Genomic DNA, 16267 nt, shown 5'->3' with positions numbered 1-16267 from the left:
TGGCATTTCCTCTTGGAAACTACTCCACATAAAATTACACTTGGGCAACATCTGTTATTCCTGGAAGACCTTTGGTAATTATTTCAACAACCTGTTTCAACCAAGCAGCATGGTGGTGCAGTCAACAAATAGTTGATGCAGTGCAATTTGTTGTTGTCAGATTGCAAGTTTCAGCCTATGTCTGCACATACATAAAAGTTTGTTAATTATTCAGTACATATTTTGATGTTGTGTGCATTTTTGGCTTAAGTGCATTTATTTTTTCATAATTTCTGGGTGTGTAAAATGTCAAATCTGGAACATGAAACAACAAATTTTGTCAATGATTCAGAAAATCTGTTTCTGAAAAATGGAAATGATGATTCATAGTCCCATACTACTACTACTACTATGCTTGAATGTCAAGTTTTGAGAGAGATGTATTGGAAGACAACTGCTTGCACACCTGAAAAAATTTGAAAAAGCAGACACTGCATGCATTGGAAGTGCTCATGGCTGTTGCTGAACTTGTAAAAGCTCTAAACATTTCATACATAACATATCATGGAATTTTAAGTAATGATTTGAACACGTGTCAGGTTTCTAAGCACTGAATGCTTACTGATAATCAACATGAGTGGATGATAATTTTCAGTAATTCCATTGCATCTGACAATGATCCACTATTTCTAGATTCAATGGTAGTGAAGGATTAGAAGTTTATACATGGCAATATACTCACACACCACACATCTCATGCAACAGGAGATACTGTCATTTAACCACTAACTCACCACTCACTGTGCAATTTTTCTTTTTTTTTTTGTTTTTTTGCTGAAAAATGAAACTTTTATAAGGATGTGTCTTCTGCAGCAAACAAGGTGATTATTGAATGACAAGAGCACTCAAGATGCTCTCCACATTATCCAGCCAAAACATTTCCAGAGCTCTTACCAGCAATAGTGGTAAAAGAGCATTACTGCTCAAGAAGAGCATTTTGAATGTGGCTGGGTCAGGTTAAGTTATGTTTAATATGCAAATTCTGGAACTCTTTTTTTTTTTTTTTTTTTTTTACTGTATGATGTATAAAACTTTACTTGTTCCAGCAAAAAAAATAAAATAAAATAAAAAGTTTCCACACAAATGAGGGTGCCACATTCATAAATCCAATGCATCAACACCCCAACAGAAAAGCACAATCTATTTGTTCTAAGTAAAAACTCCTGCTCCTGATTTTATGAAGGTTCCATTTAAAGTGCCTAATTAGAACCCACTTCCCAGTGCCATGGCCCATACATAGTTACATCTTTAACAATAAGGTAACTTATTGTTAAAGATATAACTAATAAGACTCAAATAAAAACATTAATTAAACATTTAATGTTTTTTCACCTTGAGGCTGTCACAGACATTTTCTCAGATATAACAAGTTGGGCCTGCTACCTAGGAGTCTAAAATACTGATGGAACTGATATTCAGGTGACATTCAAGTCAGGTGGACTGAATTTCGGCAAAGTCTGGTCGGTCTTCAACAAGCAAAGGATTTGGTTGTTGCGGAATGACTGGACTTTGCTGAAATTCAGTCCACCTGACTTGAATGTCACCTAAATATCACTTTCATTATGGTGGGACTGTTGGTAACCCTGGGTATAATCTGTGTATGTAAGTCCTGTAATATGGCACCTACTATACTGCAGGTGACTATACCCAGGTGTGGACCAATGTAAACAGGGGTCAAGGTGAGGTGTCCACAAGATATGGAGGTATTCCACCCCTCCGTGCTACCAGGCAATATTAGGTGGTAGATGAGATGACACGTCAACTGGTGCAATATCACCACTTTGCTTACTGGAGGCTCGAAGTGGATTGATGTCTTCTGAGGTTAGGATGGGAATCATGATGCTATCTAGAAGCCTTCCACATGATCAATGATCGCCAATATGGATTCCATCAATGTCAATCTACTAGTGACATACCAGCTTATCTATGGATAAATTCAATGAAAAAGTTTGGTGAATTCAAGAAGTTGCTCTTAAAATTTCAAATGCTTTTGATCATGTTTGATATAAAGATCTTCTAAATAAGCTTCCATCTTATCGTTTGCCAACTGTTTTTTGTAACTGTGTATCCAGTTTTCTTTCTGACCACTCACTGCAGGTGATGGTAGACTGATCTGATTTCACCATAGTGGAGAAGTTAGAAGTCAGATCCATCCCACTCTTTTCCTCTTATATATTAATGAACCTTTTTCCATTGACTGTAAATCCTATTCATAGTTTTGTTGATGACAGCATATTGCATTCCACCTTCCAGTTTGAGAGCTCTTGCCTTGTGCAAACAGCTTCAACTTTTTGAATATCCAGTACCTTAAATGCTGATCTCCAGGTAATTCTCCAGTGGGTCAAAGATAACTTAGTTGATTTCAATCCTTCTAAAACTCAGTCCTCTCTTATATCTCACAAAAAGGATTCTTCTGTTCCTATGCTTATCTTTGATGACACTAAGATTTCTAAACACATATCTATTAGGGATTACCATGATTTTTATATCTCCCTGGGCATAAGCACATCACAAATACTGATTCCTCTGCATCTAAAAAATTGCATTTTTCCTTTTGCTCTCAGTGTTGCTTCTTTCCAAACAGCTACTCACTCTGTACAAATCTCAAATCCACCCTACCATTGAATATTGTTCCCACATCTGGGGGGGGGGCAAAATCTCTCTCAGGCTTCTAGACTCCATTCAAAAGAGAGCAGTTAGGTTAGTTAATGACCCACCTCTAACAATGTCTGTGTCTCTCTGTGTCTCTCTCTCTCTCTCTCTCTCTGTGAGACACAGTGGAGAGACTTCTGTTTCTGCTGCCTCTTCTGCAGATATTTTCTTGGGTACTGTTCTGAGTCAGCTTCTACCATTCCAAATCTCTCTTACAAACTCAGAACAACACATTGTTGTTGGAGAAATTGTTGAAGTTAAACGTAAGAAAAGCACCTGGGGTGGATGGGATCTATCCAGTTATATTAAAGGAGGCGGCAAAGCAACTAAGCACACCCTTAGCCATAATTATGAGAGCATCCTTGGACTCAGGGGAGGTTCCCACGGACTGGAGATGTGGAAATGTATCCCCAATTCACAAAGGGGGATCGAAGGGTGACACGAGTAATTACAGACCAGTTAGTTTAACTTCTGTTCCGGGTAAAATAATGGAGTCACTGGTTAAAGATGCATTGCAGGATCATCTAGACAAGGCTGCAGCAATAATTCAGACACAGCATGGGTTTGTTAAGGGAAAGTCTTGTCTGACAAATTTGATAGGATATTATGATGTGGTTACGAAGGAACTGGATGCAAAAAATAATTTTGATATCATATATTTGGACTTCAGGAAAGCTTTTGACACTGTTGCGCATGGAAGACTATTGTACAAGTTGGAGCAGAATGGTATTAAGGGTAAGTTGCTACAATGGATAAAAGGATGGTTAAGTGGGAGAAGACAGAGGGTGGTAATCAATGGGTGCTGCTCTTCTTGGACTAATGTTATTAGTGGAGTCCCACAGGGTTCGGTGTTAGGTCCACTGTTGTTTTGTATATTTATCAATGATATTGATGAAGGTATATCAGGCTTAATGTCGAAGTTTGCAGATGATACAAAGGTTGGCAGGGTTGTTAATGACAGTAATGGCAGTGTGCTACTGCAGCAGGATCTAGATAATTTGGGCAGATGGGCTAAGAAGTGGCAACTGAAGTTTAGCCTTCACAAATGCAAAGTACTGCATATGGGTAGAAGTAACCCCAGAGAAACGTACCAACTGTGTGGTACTACACTTAAGGTGGTAGAAAATGAAAAAGACCTGGGAGTAATTGTGCAGTCAGATATGAAGTTCTCTGAGCAATGTAGACAGGCTGCCAGAGCAGGTCATGGGGTTTTGTCAATGACATAGGAATTTTGCTAAAGGAAAAGGAGGTGATTATCCCTCTGTATAAGGCAATGGTCAGGCCACGCCTTGAGTACTGCGTACAGGTCTGGAGGCCTCATTTTAGGAAGGATGTTTACTTGAGCGTGTACAGAGAAGGGCAACAAGATTGGTGAGGGGAATGAAGGGATCCTCTTACCAAGAGAGGCTTAAGTTCTGCAAATTGCAGTGGCTGGAGACTAGGCACCTGCGCGGTGATCTGATTGAGGTATATAAGGCCTTGAATGGGTTGAGCACGCTGAATTCTGATGGGATCCTTCCACTTGTTCAGATTACAAACCTAAGGGGGCATAAATTCAAATTAAGAAAAGACAGAGGTAGAATAGATGTGCGGAAATTTGCCTTTAGCCAGCGGGTGGTTAATTGCTGGAACAAACTTCCATCTGTCGTTGTGGAAGTTGACAGGTTGAATAAATTTAAGGAGGAACTGGACAGGCATTTGGAGGGAATGGTGTGACTTTTTTTTTTTTTTTTTTTTTTTTTGGCTGATGCTGCATAAGCTCATACATTTGCTTTCTTGCATCACATGCCACTACTACTACTACTACTACATGCTGCAGCAATTAGAATTCTTTTACTGTCCAACTTCAAACTCCCAGAACCAACTTTTCTTCTTTCTCATTTATTCCTCCAACTCCCATTTTCTGGAACAACTAGCCTTCACATGTATTTCCTGAAAATTGCAATCGACAGAAATTCAAGTCTAATATCAACAAGTGTCTTCCTTCATGTTTTCAACCTTCAACCTATGCACAGTACTAAGTACTAGAGGTTCTAATACCTCTCATGGTTGGGGTTTTTATTATGGAAAAAAAAAAAAACATAACACAAAACTAAAAATAAGCCACTTTGCCTTGCTTCAAGTAGATAAGATCATTCATATATTACAGTGAGCAGAGTATTCATCTGCCACTAGGACGTGGACTTTACTATTTACTCGCAATAAATTTAACCACCTTTTATCAGTGAAAAGGAACTAAAGATACTTTCAATCCAGGATACCTATTGACCTTTCTAGTACTGATCTCAAATCCATATATTGATCACAATCAAACATTGCGGTTTCAGATGTCTCCACAACCCACATGACCATAACCTGTTTTCCAGAAATCTCAGTTGATAAAGCCTAGCAGCTAAACCATAAACCATTAAAAGGAATGTAGCATTTGTACCAAACTGCAGTCAAGGTTTCCTTTTATGGTCAATATGCTTAACATCCAGTATGAACATAAAGTTTGTCACCCTTTTTCTAATGATGGCCATGTTGACTGTCAGTCATGGTATGCCTCATTTAATATTCTACATTTATCTTTTAAGTTTACTCTACTATAAAACCTGGCTTCTATCATGCATGATGTTATACCTATAACTGTATTTCTAATATTATTTTTTGAAAATTCAACAGGTCAAAAAGAAGTACCATTAAATCAGCCAGAAACCTTCCTGCCAACGCCTACAGTACATCCAAAGAAACAGTCTCATATACCCGGGTTGTAGAAAAGCGAAATGATGTGTCTAATAAATACTTTGAATACTAAATTTTATGAAGATTGGGATTATCTCATACATAAATCTCCAGAATGTGATGCTAGCAACATCAGAGGGGCAGAGGCAAAGAGAAAATTTCAGCACTGTTGCCACTAGCTAAAAGCAATATATATCCACAATAAAAAAGTTAACATTAATAGGGATGGAATTCGGATCCACCCCACATTTGAAACCCTGTTACTGCAGAAAGAAGAAAAGCAGGTGGAATGGGGAGAGAGGGAGAAGGGCTTCAGCCACGAGAACAGAGCTGCTGTTAATGTAAACTCACCATTGGCAAAACTTCCAACAACTTCATAGTTTGCTCACTGGATCACGTGTGCCATTACACATTTGTTGCAATACTAATCTGTAATTTAAAGGCCTGCTACACATTAAGATCTATGGTGAGAAAGACAGTCACTGAATGCTTCATTTTTAATTTTCATCTACTGTTGCTTTTATCATTTAAGAATATGCGATTTAATTGTAAATCATATTTTAGTTTAATAGTCATTTTAAATTTTTACTTTATATTTTTAACCTATGTATTAAAGTATATTTTTAAACCCCCAGATATCATTATTATTTAGACTCAATAGTAGGAGCATTAAAGATAAGTGTACAATACCCACCCCTGCAAATCTTGTATCCTTTCTACTTTTTGGAACAATATATTCTCAACCTTGTCATTTAAATAAGAGCAAATTCATTTCATATGCATTAGAAAAATAAACAATGGCATATATGCCAATATTTATTACCAAATTACCTAAAGCAAAAATGCCCAAAGTATGGTCTGCGGACCAGCTCAAGGTTTTACCTATACTAAATTATGTTTATCAAATCACTGGTTTAATATAGCTTTTGCTATATTATAATAATCAGATCTCTGGTTGTTAGATCACTGGCACACATAAGTAAACTATAAGCACACAATGGATCCTTCCAAATAAATCAATTAGTCATTTACATAAATTAAAAATGGCACAAGACCTAAGACTGAACCTTGAGGTATCTCACTGGCAGAGAAATAATTTTAACATTGTGAAAACTCCTTTCTTTGATCTTTTTATGCAAGGCATTAATACACTTACTTTATTCAGAACAGCCAAAGCCAATTTGCAACTTTCATAGATAGGCGAGCTTAAAGTAAGTCTGTGAAAAATAGCATCTACAAGAAGAGGAAGACGGGTTATTCGTTGCATTGGCAGCATGAGGAATGAATGCATATCTAAACCTTGGCAAACAGGGCTACATTCCAGTCTCTTCAATACTTCTGTGAAATCTGGCTTGGTTTCTCTAAAAATAATGAAATAAAAAATATATAATATTTGGATTGTTCCATTGTTTATTTATGTTAGGATGTGAGTTTTAGATTAAGTGGATTTAATGAAAAATCCAACCGCCTTATGTGAATCTATACAACTTATTGCTAAGTTAAAGTAACACCAGATAAGCAATTCTAGAAATGGCTAACAATAATCAATCAAATCTGGCAACCTTGTGATAGATTTTGTTATCCTTGATAGATTTTGGGTTATACTATAGTTAACTGTAATGAATCTACATCAAGAGAAAAATGAACATGCAGTATACAGAAACATATTATATTGTATTACAGTAAAAATAAAATAACGCTTTCCACTTCATGCACTACCTAACTTTTAAGATATTACTTTTTATTACAGGAAACCAAAAAAGAAGGGGAAAAAAAAAAAAAAAAAAAAAAAATTTCCCCATCCCTTTTATTATCAAATACAAAGGAAATAAAACTGCTGTGTCATTATTTGAAAAACATGAGTTTTTATATTGAGTTTTCAGTGAATGTGTGATATCAGCCTATTATTCCAGGTAAAAAATTGAGAAATAATTAGCAATAGAGAAACTGAGCTCTCCAATGCAACTTTAAGATTTCTCAGACAACATGTAACTATTTCAAAATTTATCTAGAGAAATATTCCCATGGTACCCTTAGAAATCAACCACATCTTATTCCTGATTTAAAAAGAATAAAAATATTTCATTAACTAGCCAAAAACCATCACAAAATTGTGTTCAAAAACATATCTTGCGTTGGGTGAGGGAGAAAAAAACTTTCTTGAATCTGTGGGCTATCGACATATTATGTAACTTTTTTTATTTTAACTTTCTGCATCCTCCCTTTCTATAATACTTCATAGTAACAGCTTAAATCCCTCATCCATTACTGCTGCAGAGTGGCAATAATGGAGGGGGAAAATCATTGAAGATTTGTGAGAACACTATCTCATAATGTATCACAGCATTATGATATGGGATAATTTAAATCACTCCTCTTCTACTCCAAAGAACAATATTAAAAATGTTCTGTAGAATTTTGAGACCACTGATGTTTTTTTTTTGTTTTGAGATAAATTATAAAAATAATTAAGTTTAGCAATGATAAGTTTGATGAGTATACCATTCAAAATCTTTTTACAGTGGTGTGCATCAAGGTAACTATGGCAACGAGCACAAGATGACAGTAGATGCAGAGTGAAATACTTTTAGAGATGTGGCAGAGGACAGCTACATTGTCACAGCAGGTATTTGAAGATTTTGGGTAATAAATAAACATAACATTTATTAATGTGACATATAATGGGTTTTTCTCCGATATAAATGTGCATTCATTTTGATGTGTTGTGTTCACACTGACTTTACAAGAATGCATTCTTTTGACTGGTAAAGGGTTTTAGGAATAGAAACAACGGTTATGTATATTTATGTGACAATATGGTGAAAATGATCCTTATCAGCCTACAGGAATTCAAGACCTAACTATGCATGAGTGAGAAACTGCACATTCAAGTTCATTTTTTTAGATATATCTGGCAGTAATGGTTTACAAGTGGTGTGGCAATTATGTTTTATGGATTGTAATGAAGAACATGTTCACAAAAATTTGGTGACCTATCACTACAGGCATATCCACAAGTACTTTATTCATTGATACTTTCATGTACATCTTATATTAATTGTTTACTCACTGCAAAAGCAACGTTAGCAATAAAAACATATCAGTAGCTTTAGTAACTCAATCAATCAGCAATGCCAAAAGACCTGTGTCTTCAAATCTGACAATCATGTTTCAAACTGTATTAGTCTTGTTGTTATTGTAGTAGGGTTTTAGGAGCATCAGCAGCTAAGGCCGTATTGCTCCATGTATACTGCCTGTACATTGTGTAAATTTTGTGGTCGATTTTCATTTGCTGGATGAAAAACCAGTTTCCAGTATAAAAAATCAAGCTACCCTTGCCAGAGACCAACTAACTCAGCCACATTGTGAAAAAGCCCCAAAAAATTTCTCACATCATTGACAGGATTCAAACTCAGGTCTTTTCCACCCAGTGTGGGGGAGGATGGCAATTCTACCAACTGTGTTACCCACGAGGGCTTTGACATAATGTGCCCTCGACAAAGCCCCCCCTTGGGGGGGCTTTGTCGAGGGCACATTATGTCAAAGCCCCCTCCCCACTTTTTCTTACTATTGAATACACCATGAATAGTCAAACTAATAGAGCAAACTTATCTGCGAAAAGATCTAAACCTCCCAAACACTTCCTAATTCATTTCACAAATATATGTGGTCTCAATTCTAATCTCAATGATGTCCATTTCCACTTAGTCTGCCAAACCCCATGTACTTTTTCTAACAGAGTCTCAGTTACTGGTTGATTCAATCACTGCTCATCTCAGTTGCCCAAATTATTTGCTGAATGATTCCTTTTGCCTCAAAGGTAGTACTTGTGCATATGTCCATTCTGATACTTTCCTGTCAGAGACTTGGTAATTTGGACTTTTCTCTTTCGATCTGCTCTGGCTTAAAATCTCTCTACCTCATTCTGTCAAATCCATTTGTTGTCTCTATCATTCTCCCAATTCCACTAATCACTTGGAACTCTTTAACTTCCTCTCTTTGCAACTTGACTTTCTTCAGTCCAACTTTTCTAACAGTGAGGTAATTTTAATGTTCACAACTCCAGATGGCTTCCATTTTCTAGTCACACAGACCAAACTGGTCGAGATGCTGAGGCTTTTGCAATTACTAATGACCTTGCCCAGATTGTTCATTTACCTACAAGAATACTAGACAATCCTAACCATACAGCCAACACGCTTGATCTTTTTCTCACAAACAACCCTGCCAACCTTCATATCGTCTGCAAACTTAGACATTAAGCCTGATATACCTTCATCAATATCATTAATAAATACAGAAAACAACAATGGACCCAACACTGAACCTGGGGGACTCCACTAATAACATTAGTCCACGAAGAGCAGTGTCCATTGATCACTACTCTGTCTTGTTGAAATGTCTCTCACAAAAGTGCCAATTTTTCCTTAATCACAGTAGTACTTTAAGGAACAAATTCATAATGCACAATACCACAATACTTTAAAAAAAAAAAAAAAAAAAAAAATCCAATACTAACAACATTTTCACTTTTGACCTGTCTTATGAAATTTTTTTGATCACAGCAAATGAGGCTATTTCCAACATGATAATTCGCACTGTTTTTGTAGGTTGTAGAAAAAAATACCAAGTGTATCAGATATCATTATCACTTTATCCAATGATAATGAACTCTAGAAACGATGGATCATTATCAGATGCTATTATGAAACTGTTAATATCAATAACTCATTGGTTTTCGAACACTACTATGTGACTTTGAATTTTACTCGCTTACGTTTCCTACATGCAGGGGCTGGACAGGACAACCAATAACTCATTGTTAATCATCAATAAGCAACTGAAGCACCACATGCATGCTGAGCAACACAATACGGTCAAATCATTGCTTAAAAGTGAATAGCACATAAAATGCTTTAAGCACATGTTTAAAATTTAAACAAGTTGCCCAAACGTTTAAAATTTTTTTGACTGTGTGAACAGTTGTCTTCCTACATGCTCAGTATGTGAAACTCTTCCCTCTTTGAATCTATAATATCATTCAAACACAGTAGTACTTATCCATTGTCGTTCCAGCTTCATGCTGAGTTGATAATGAAACCAGTCTTTTCCATTTAGCTCTATCTTCCCAGCTAATGCCTTTTCTCTTCACCTCTTCTTACCAATCTTCTTCTCAGCCTTCTTGGTCTTTTACCCTCCATTTTCATTTCTAACATCCTATTTGGTGGTCTGTTATCCTCCATTCTCTTTATGTGACCAAACCATCTCAGTCTTTTCCTCTCGATCTTTTCTTGTAATTGTCTCCCACTTCCTTCCAAATGGCCACATTTCTTACTCTATCTCGCCTAGTCTTTCCACGCATGCATGCCTCTTAGAAACTTCATTTCCAATGCTTGAAGTCTAATAATATCCTCCAATCCATAGGTTATTATTGGTACATAATAAGCTCTACAGATAATAAATAAGCTCCACCATGTTGCACTTCTCAGGTACCTCCCTTTTCCAAACTAGATCTTTTATAGTTATAAAACATTCTTTCTTGGTCTGTTCTTCTACATATCTCCTTATCAATTCTCCTTTCTTTATTTACTGTACTCACTAAATATTTGAAACTATCCACTTCTATCTTCTTTCGCCCAATAAAGATATTAATCCTCTCCTTTTCCATCCTCCTGTGTTACGCTCGTTGTATTACTCTTAGCATCACTAAATTTTACTGACCTTATTCAATACATACTTCAAATGTAAATACATGTTGAACATTATGATATAAAACAACAAACTGAGTTATCTATTTTGGGTGTATTATTTTGATATGAGCTCTGTTTGTAACTGGGTATGCATTCATTTGCCAAATGTGGAGAAATAGGTTCTTTTCTGCCTAAATTTTCATTTAGGCTAAAATTGGTCAGAGGGTTCCTGGTCTGCCTGTGAGATTAACCACACCAATCTCACAAAAAAGCAAGGAACCTCTAAGGAAGCCATTAGCCTCAGAGGTTCCTAACGTCTGAAACTGTCACACATATGTAGGAGTGGAGTGTGTATGCATATATACGTGCACGTATTGTGTATGCATAAGTGTGACTGCATCATATTATGCAAGAAAGTCAGAGGACAATGCAGTCCAATGGAACATTAAACTGTGTCATGGGTAAGCTTCGGGTTCTGTTTCTTGTATTCTCTCGACCTTGTGAACTCCTGACTGCGTTGTCGTCCCGGAGTATAAACAGAATAGTTATTAATTTATTCCAGGACCTCACCATATCACAGAAAACCTGAAACTCCAGTAGCAGAGTTCCTTAATGATTAAAGAAAAAGGTCAGCATGGTCTTATCAGCAGATGCTCAGGATTTTTCCACTACATACTTGATCTTTTCGATTTGGTGACCAAGTTTGGTCATTGGCAATGGTCTTCTATAAGGAAGTATTTCCTTCATCATGATATTGCTGCAAATGCTGTAAGGATAGTCCCAATTGTATAAAATTTTTCTCTGCACTATAATAAATGTATCGTTCTTAAACTGATGCTTAGGTCTGCTGCAATGTTTTTAATGAACAAACATTGGTCTTGTTGCATTACTGCAATATTATCTTTACTGTAGCAACACATGCCAATCCAGGCTGTAGTATATCATCGGCTGGCTGTCAGCTGTGGTGAAACTGTGTGCCAGTCTTTCACCACTGTTTTTGACATACAGACATTGTTGTACATGGCCTACAACTGCTGATGAATGTCATTGGTTGACAGTTCTCTGCACCAAAAAACTGAATCACAGTACATTGATTCTTGCTTGACAATGGGGAGTGTAATATGCTTTATTTTCAAGATTTTATCTCTGTGGAACAGCTGTATCTTATACTACATTTTAATGGAATCATGAAATTGCATGATGCAGCAATTGAGACTGAAGTGCAGTTTAGTGTAAAAAGTTAACTATTTTCCCTCAAAAATGCCTTCTGAAAGGTTTAGAATGTGTGTGTGTGTGTGTGTGTGTGTGTTCAAACATTGCTCGTCACATAATTGGTTGCTCTGTACATCTATATGCACTCCAAAAAAGATGTATGCAAATAGTTATATTGTGTGTATCATTACCACACAGCTTACATGTAACATCCATAACTAAATCACCAGTTCTGTTCATATTTTAATTAAGTAACCTATGAGTGAAGTAAGTCAAAGTCAACTTATTTTACTGACTTGAAAGAAAGAATTATTTTATATAAAAAAAAAAAAAAGAAAGAAAAAAAAAAGTGAAATTCCAAATATCAAATTATCACCACCATTTAGTTACCAAATACAGTAGTGATTACTTTTGATGATGCACAAAAGTATTCAATTTTTAAGACATTAACAAATTCACCAGAGTCCCTCAGGATTCAGTGCTGGGCCCCTCCTTACTGTTTTCAATATTTATGAACAACACTGATGCATATCAAACTTATTGTCAAAGTTGCAGGCAATACAAAGGTTGGCAGGGTACTTAATGACAGGATTCAAAGCATACTACTGCAACAAGAACTAGAAAAATTGGACAGAAGAGCTGAGAAGTGGCAATTCATATTTAACAATAATGCAAGGTACTACATATGGGTAGCAGTAATCCTAGATTAACATGCCAATTAAGTCCACATTGAAGGGGATGGAGAACAAAAGAGACAGTCCAACACAAAGTACTCTGAGCAGCGCAAGCAGCTCATGGGGTTTTATCAGGGATATATACAGGAATTTTTCCAACAGGGACAAGGAAGTGATTATCCTGTTGTATAAGCCAACAACAGGATAATCACTTCCTTAGGTCACATATTGAAGCATACAAGGTCGGTCTGGATGCCTCATTTTGAGAGGATGTAGATCTGATGGAATGGTTGCAGAGAAAAGCAACCAGATAAGTCATGAACGACTTCGGTTTGGAAAACTGTAGTGCTTAAAAACTATGCACATGCGAAATGAAATCACTGAAGTGTTTAAGGCTTTATATGGATTGAGTAAAGTATATGCTGATGAGATTCTTATTGTTTCTCAAACAACACACAAGAGGACAAACTTAAATTGAAAAAAGGATGGTTACAGGACATATATGTGAAATTTTGCAGCCTGAGAGTGATTATTGGAACAAACTCCCATCTGGCATTGTGGAAGTAGGTAGTTTAAATAAATTTAAGAAAGAATTGGACAATTATTAATAGACAGATGAAGCAGGTAGTAGATTTTTTTTTTGTTTGCACCGATACTGTACAAGCTTTCTTCATTTGCCACTACTAATACTATACACATCAGGTGGTTTTTAAAATATCTGGATGAAAAAATCATTTGGCTTTAAGAACTATTTTTGTTCAATCTGCTGGATGGAAATGGTTTTTTATCCAGCAACCCCTGCCCATCACTAACTAATGTGAAAAATGCGAGAAGAAAGCCTATAAAAGTCTCTCCTGTCTAGATGAGACCTGACCCCAGGCTTTGTGCACCTGTGGAAAGGAGATCACATAATGAATAGCAACAGCAAAATTCTTGTATATTCTGTAAAAATTTTCAGTTACATGATTTATGTCATTAAAAATTCTCTCATTAAAACTGTCACTAATATATAATGAAAGAACAAAAAATTTAAAAAGGAAAGGTAACTATAATATTAATTACTTCAGTTCCTTTAACATTCTATCCTTGTAGACCTGACTGGTACAATACTTCACATAGACAGAGAAATATTTACTACCATGTTTATAGAGAATGTCACAGACATCAGAAATAATTACATTCTCCATCCAGCGTTTTTCCAGATCAGTGAGTAACCTGCAATTGATTAAATATTTTCAATGACATAACCAGAATCTGAGAAAAATTAATTATTAAAAAATATAGAACAAAATAATCATTTATTTCAAAGTATTTTTCTAAGTAGGTGTCTGAAATTTTTTAAAGATGTCAAAGAAATTTTCAGTAATTGAATAAACTTTTTACTATGCTTCTATTTGCAACCTTTTACAATGACATCAATATTTTATGAGAGGTCTTAATTGAAATAATCAATTATGACCTCTCAATATATGAATTAAATGTATAGTAGTGATGGGAAAAAAAGCAATCTTTTTGGAAGTGAAATTTTGTCTAAAACAAATGCAAATGCTTTTGGAAAAAGTGACAAAATTAATGAACGTGACAGAGCATAACACCATAGCTTACTCATGAAATGATAACATTACAGCAGGAGTGATTTTGCATACACCTGGTGTGTGTGTGTGTGTGTGCTGCCATCTATCATTAAGCTTTTGATCTACATATCAACCAAATTATACGTTGTTGCACAAACATAACTGGAGATGTATGCAACTGTATGGGTTTGCCAACTTTCAGAACACTACATTATATTAGTATTGTACTGCACACAATAAAAGAGGAATTTTTTTTAGGGACAGGATGTCAGCAGTGTATCAAATTTTAACAGGGAGCTGAATGATTTTGTGATAACTGACAGGAAAGTGGAAGAGAAATTGTTGAAGCTAAATGTATAAAAGGTACCCGTGGTAGTTGAGATCTATCCAATTATATTAATGAACACAGCAAAGGAGGTGAGCAAAGCCCCAGACATGATTGAGAGCATTCTTGGATTCAGGGGAGGTCCCTATGAACTGGAGATGTGCTGTGCGACCGTGACCCCAATTCACGGAGAGGGATCAAAGGGAGGCCTGACGTAGCCGAGTGGGGCAAAAGCCCCTGACCACTCAGCTACATCAGAGCAAGTGCTATTATGCAGTAGCATGCACTCTTTGAGTGGGCCAGGGTTCAAGCCAGTGACTACTAAATACGATTAACACATTTGTATTGATGATTTATTGTAAACTCTACTAACCTGGTGATCATGCCAGAGTATATAGTTCTGTTGTTGTTTTGGTTTTTAGAAGCATTAGCAACTAAGGCCATATTGCTCTGGGATATGCGGTGGTCATTCCCTGACCTTTCCGCATCCTCCGTATTTGGTGATGACGACCGGAGTATAAACAAGAATATGAATAATTACAGACCAATTAGCCTGACTTTTGTTCCATGAAAAATAGAGTCAAAGTTCAAAGAAGTAATGCAGGGCCATCTAGGTAGGAAAGCAGTTATACTGAGGATACAGAATGGATTTGTTAAAGGGTGATCTTGTGTGACCAGTCTGATTGGATGTCATATGACACAGTAACAAAGGAAGAGGACGCAAAAAATAATTTTGATATCATATAATCACATTTAAGAAAAGCTTTTGATACTGTTGCACATAAAAGACTGCCATATAAACTGGACCAGTGGGCATTCAGGGCAAGTTACTGCTATGGATAAAAGGATGGCTGAGTGGCAGAAGACAGAGTAGTTATCAACAGGCACTGCTCTTCTTGGATTAATGTTATTAGTGGAGTCCCCCAGGGTTTAATGCTGGGCTCATTGTTGTTTTCAATATTTATTAATGATACTGATGAAGGCATATCAGCCTTAATGTCTAGGTTTGCAGATGATATGAAAGTGGGCAGGGTGGTTAGTGACAGTACCCAGGGTATGCTACTACAAGATCTAGAAAAATTAGGGACGTGGGCTGAGTAGTGACAACTGAAATTTAATATTGAAAAATGCAAGATACTTTATGAGAGTAGCAGTAATCCCCATATCGCTCCAGATTAATGTATGAACTGTGCGATATCAGACTAAGGATAGTGGAGAATGAAAAAGATCTGGGATAATTGTGCAGTCAGATATGAAGTTCCCTGAGCAGTGCAGACAGGGTGCCAGGACAGTTCATTGGGTTTGGCCAATGATATACAGGAATTTTGCCAGTAGAGATAAGGAGGCAATTTTCTCATAATATATGCAATGGTTAGG

General features: G+C 36.3%; 1 protein-coding gene across 1 annotated transcript in view; it reads right to left on the bottom strand.

The window, feature by feature from the left end:
* Nucleotides 1-16267, bottom strand: part of LOC150076004 (uncharacterized) — a 220368-nt gene that overhangs the window by 51286 nt on the left and 152815 nt on the right. Inside the window, exons 10-11 of the mRNA XM_090387231.1 lie at nt 14054-14206; nt 6572-6776 (exon numbers count right to left, since the gene is read on the bottom strand). Coding sequence (XP_090243357.1) covers nt 6572-6776; nt 14054-14206 — 358 coding nt within the window. The remainder of the gene's footprint in view (nt 1-6571; nt 6777-14053; nt 14207-16267) is intronic.

The sequence above is a fragment of the Mastigoproctus giganteus genome, chromosome 13 (assembly GCF_048544385.1).
Source record: "Mastigoproctus giganteus isolate SK-2022 chromosome 13, ASM4854438v1, whole genome shotgun sequence".
In the NCBI taxonomy this organism is placed as follows: domain Eukaryota; kingdom Metazoa; phylum Arthropoda; class Arachnida; order Uropygi; family Thelyphonidae; genus Mastigoproctus; species Mastigoproctus giganteus.
Note: the sequence above shows the minus strand (reverse complement) of the source record. Positions and strands in the feature narration are given on the sequence as shown.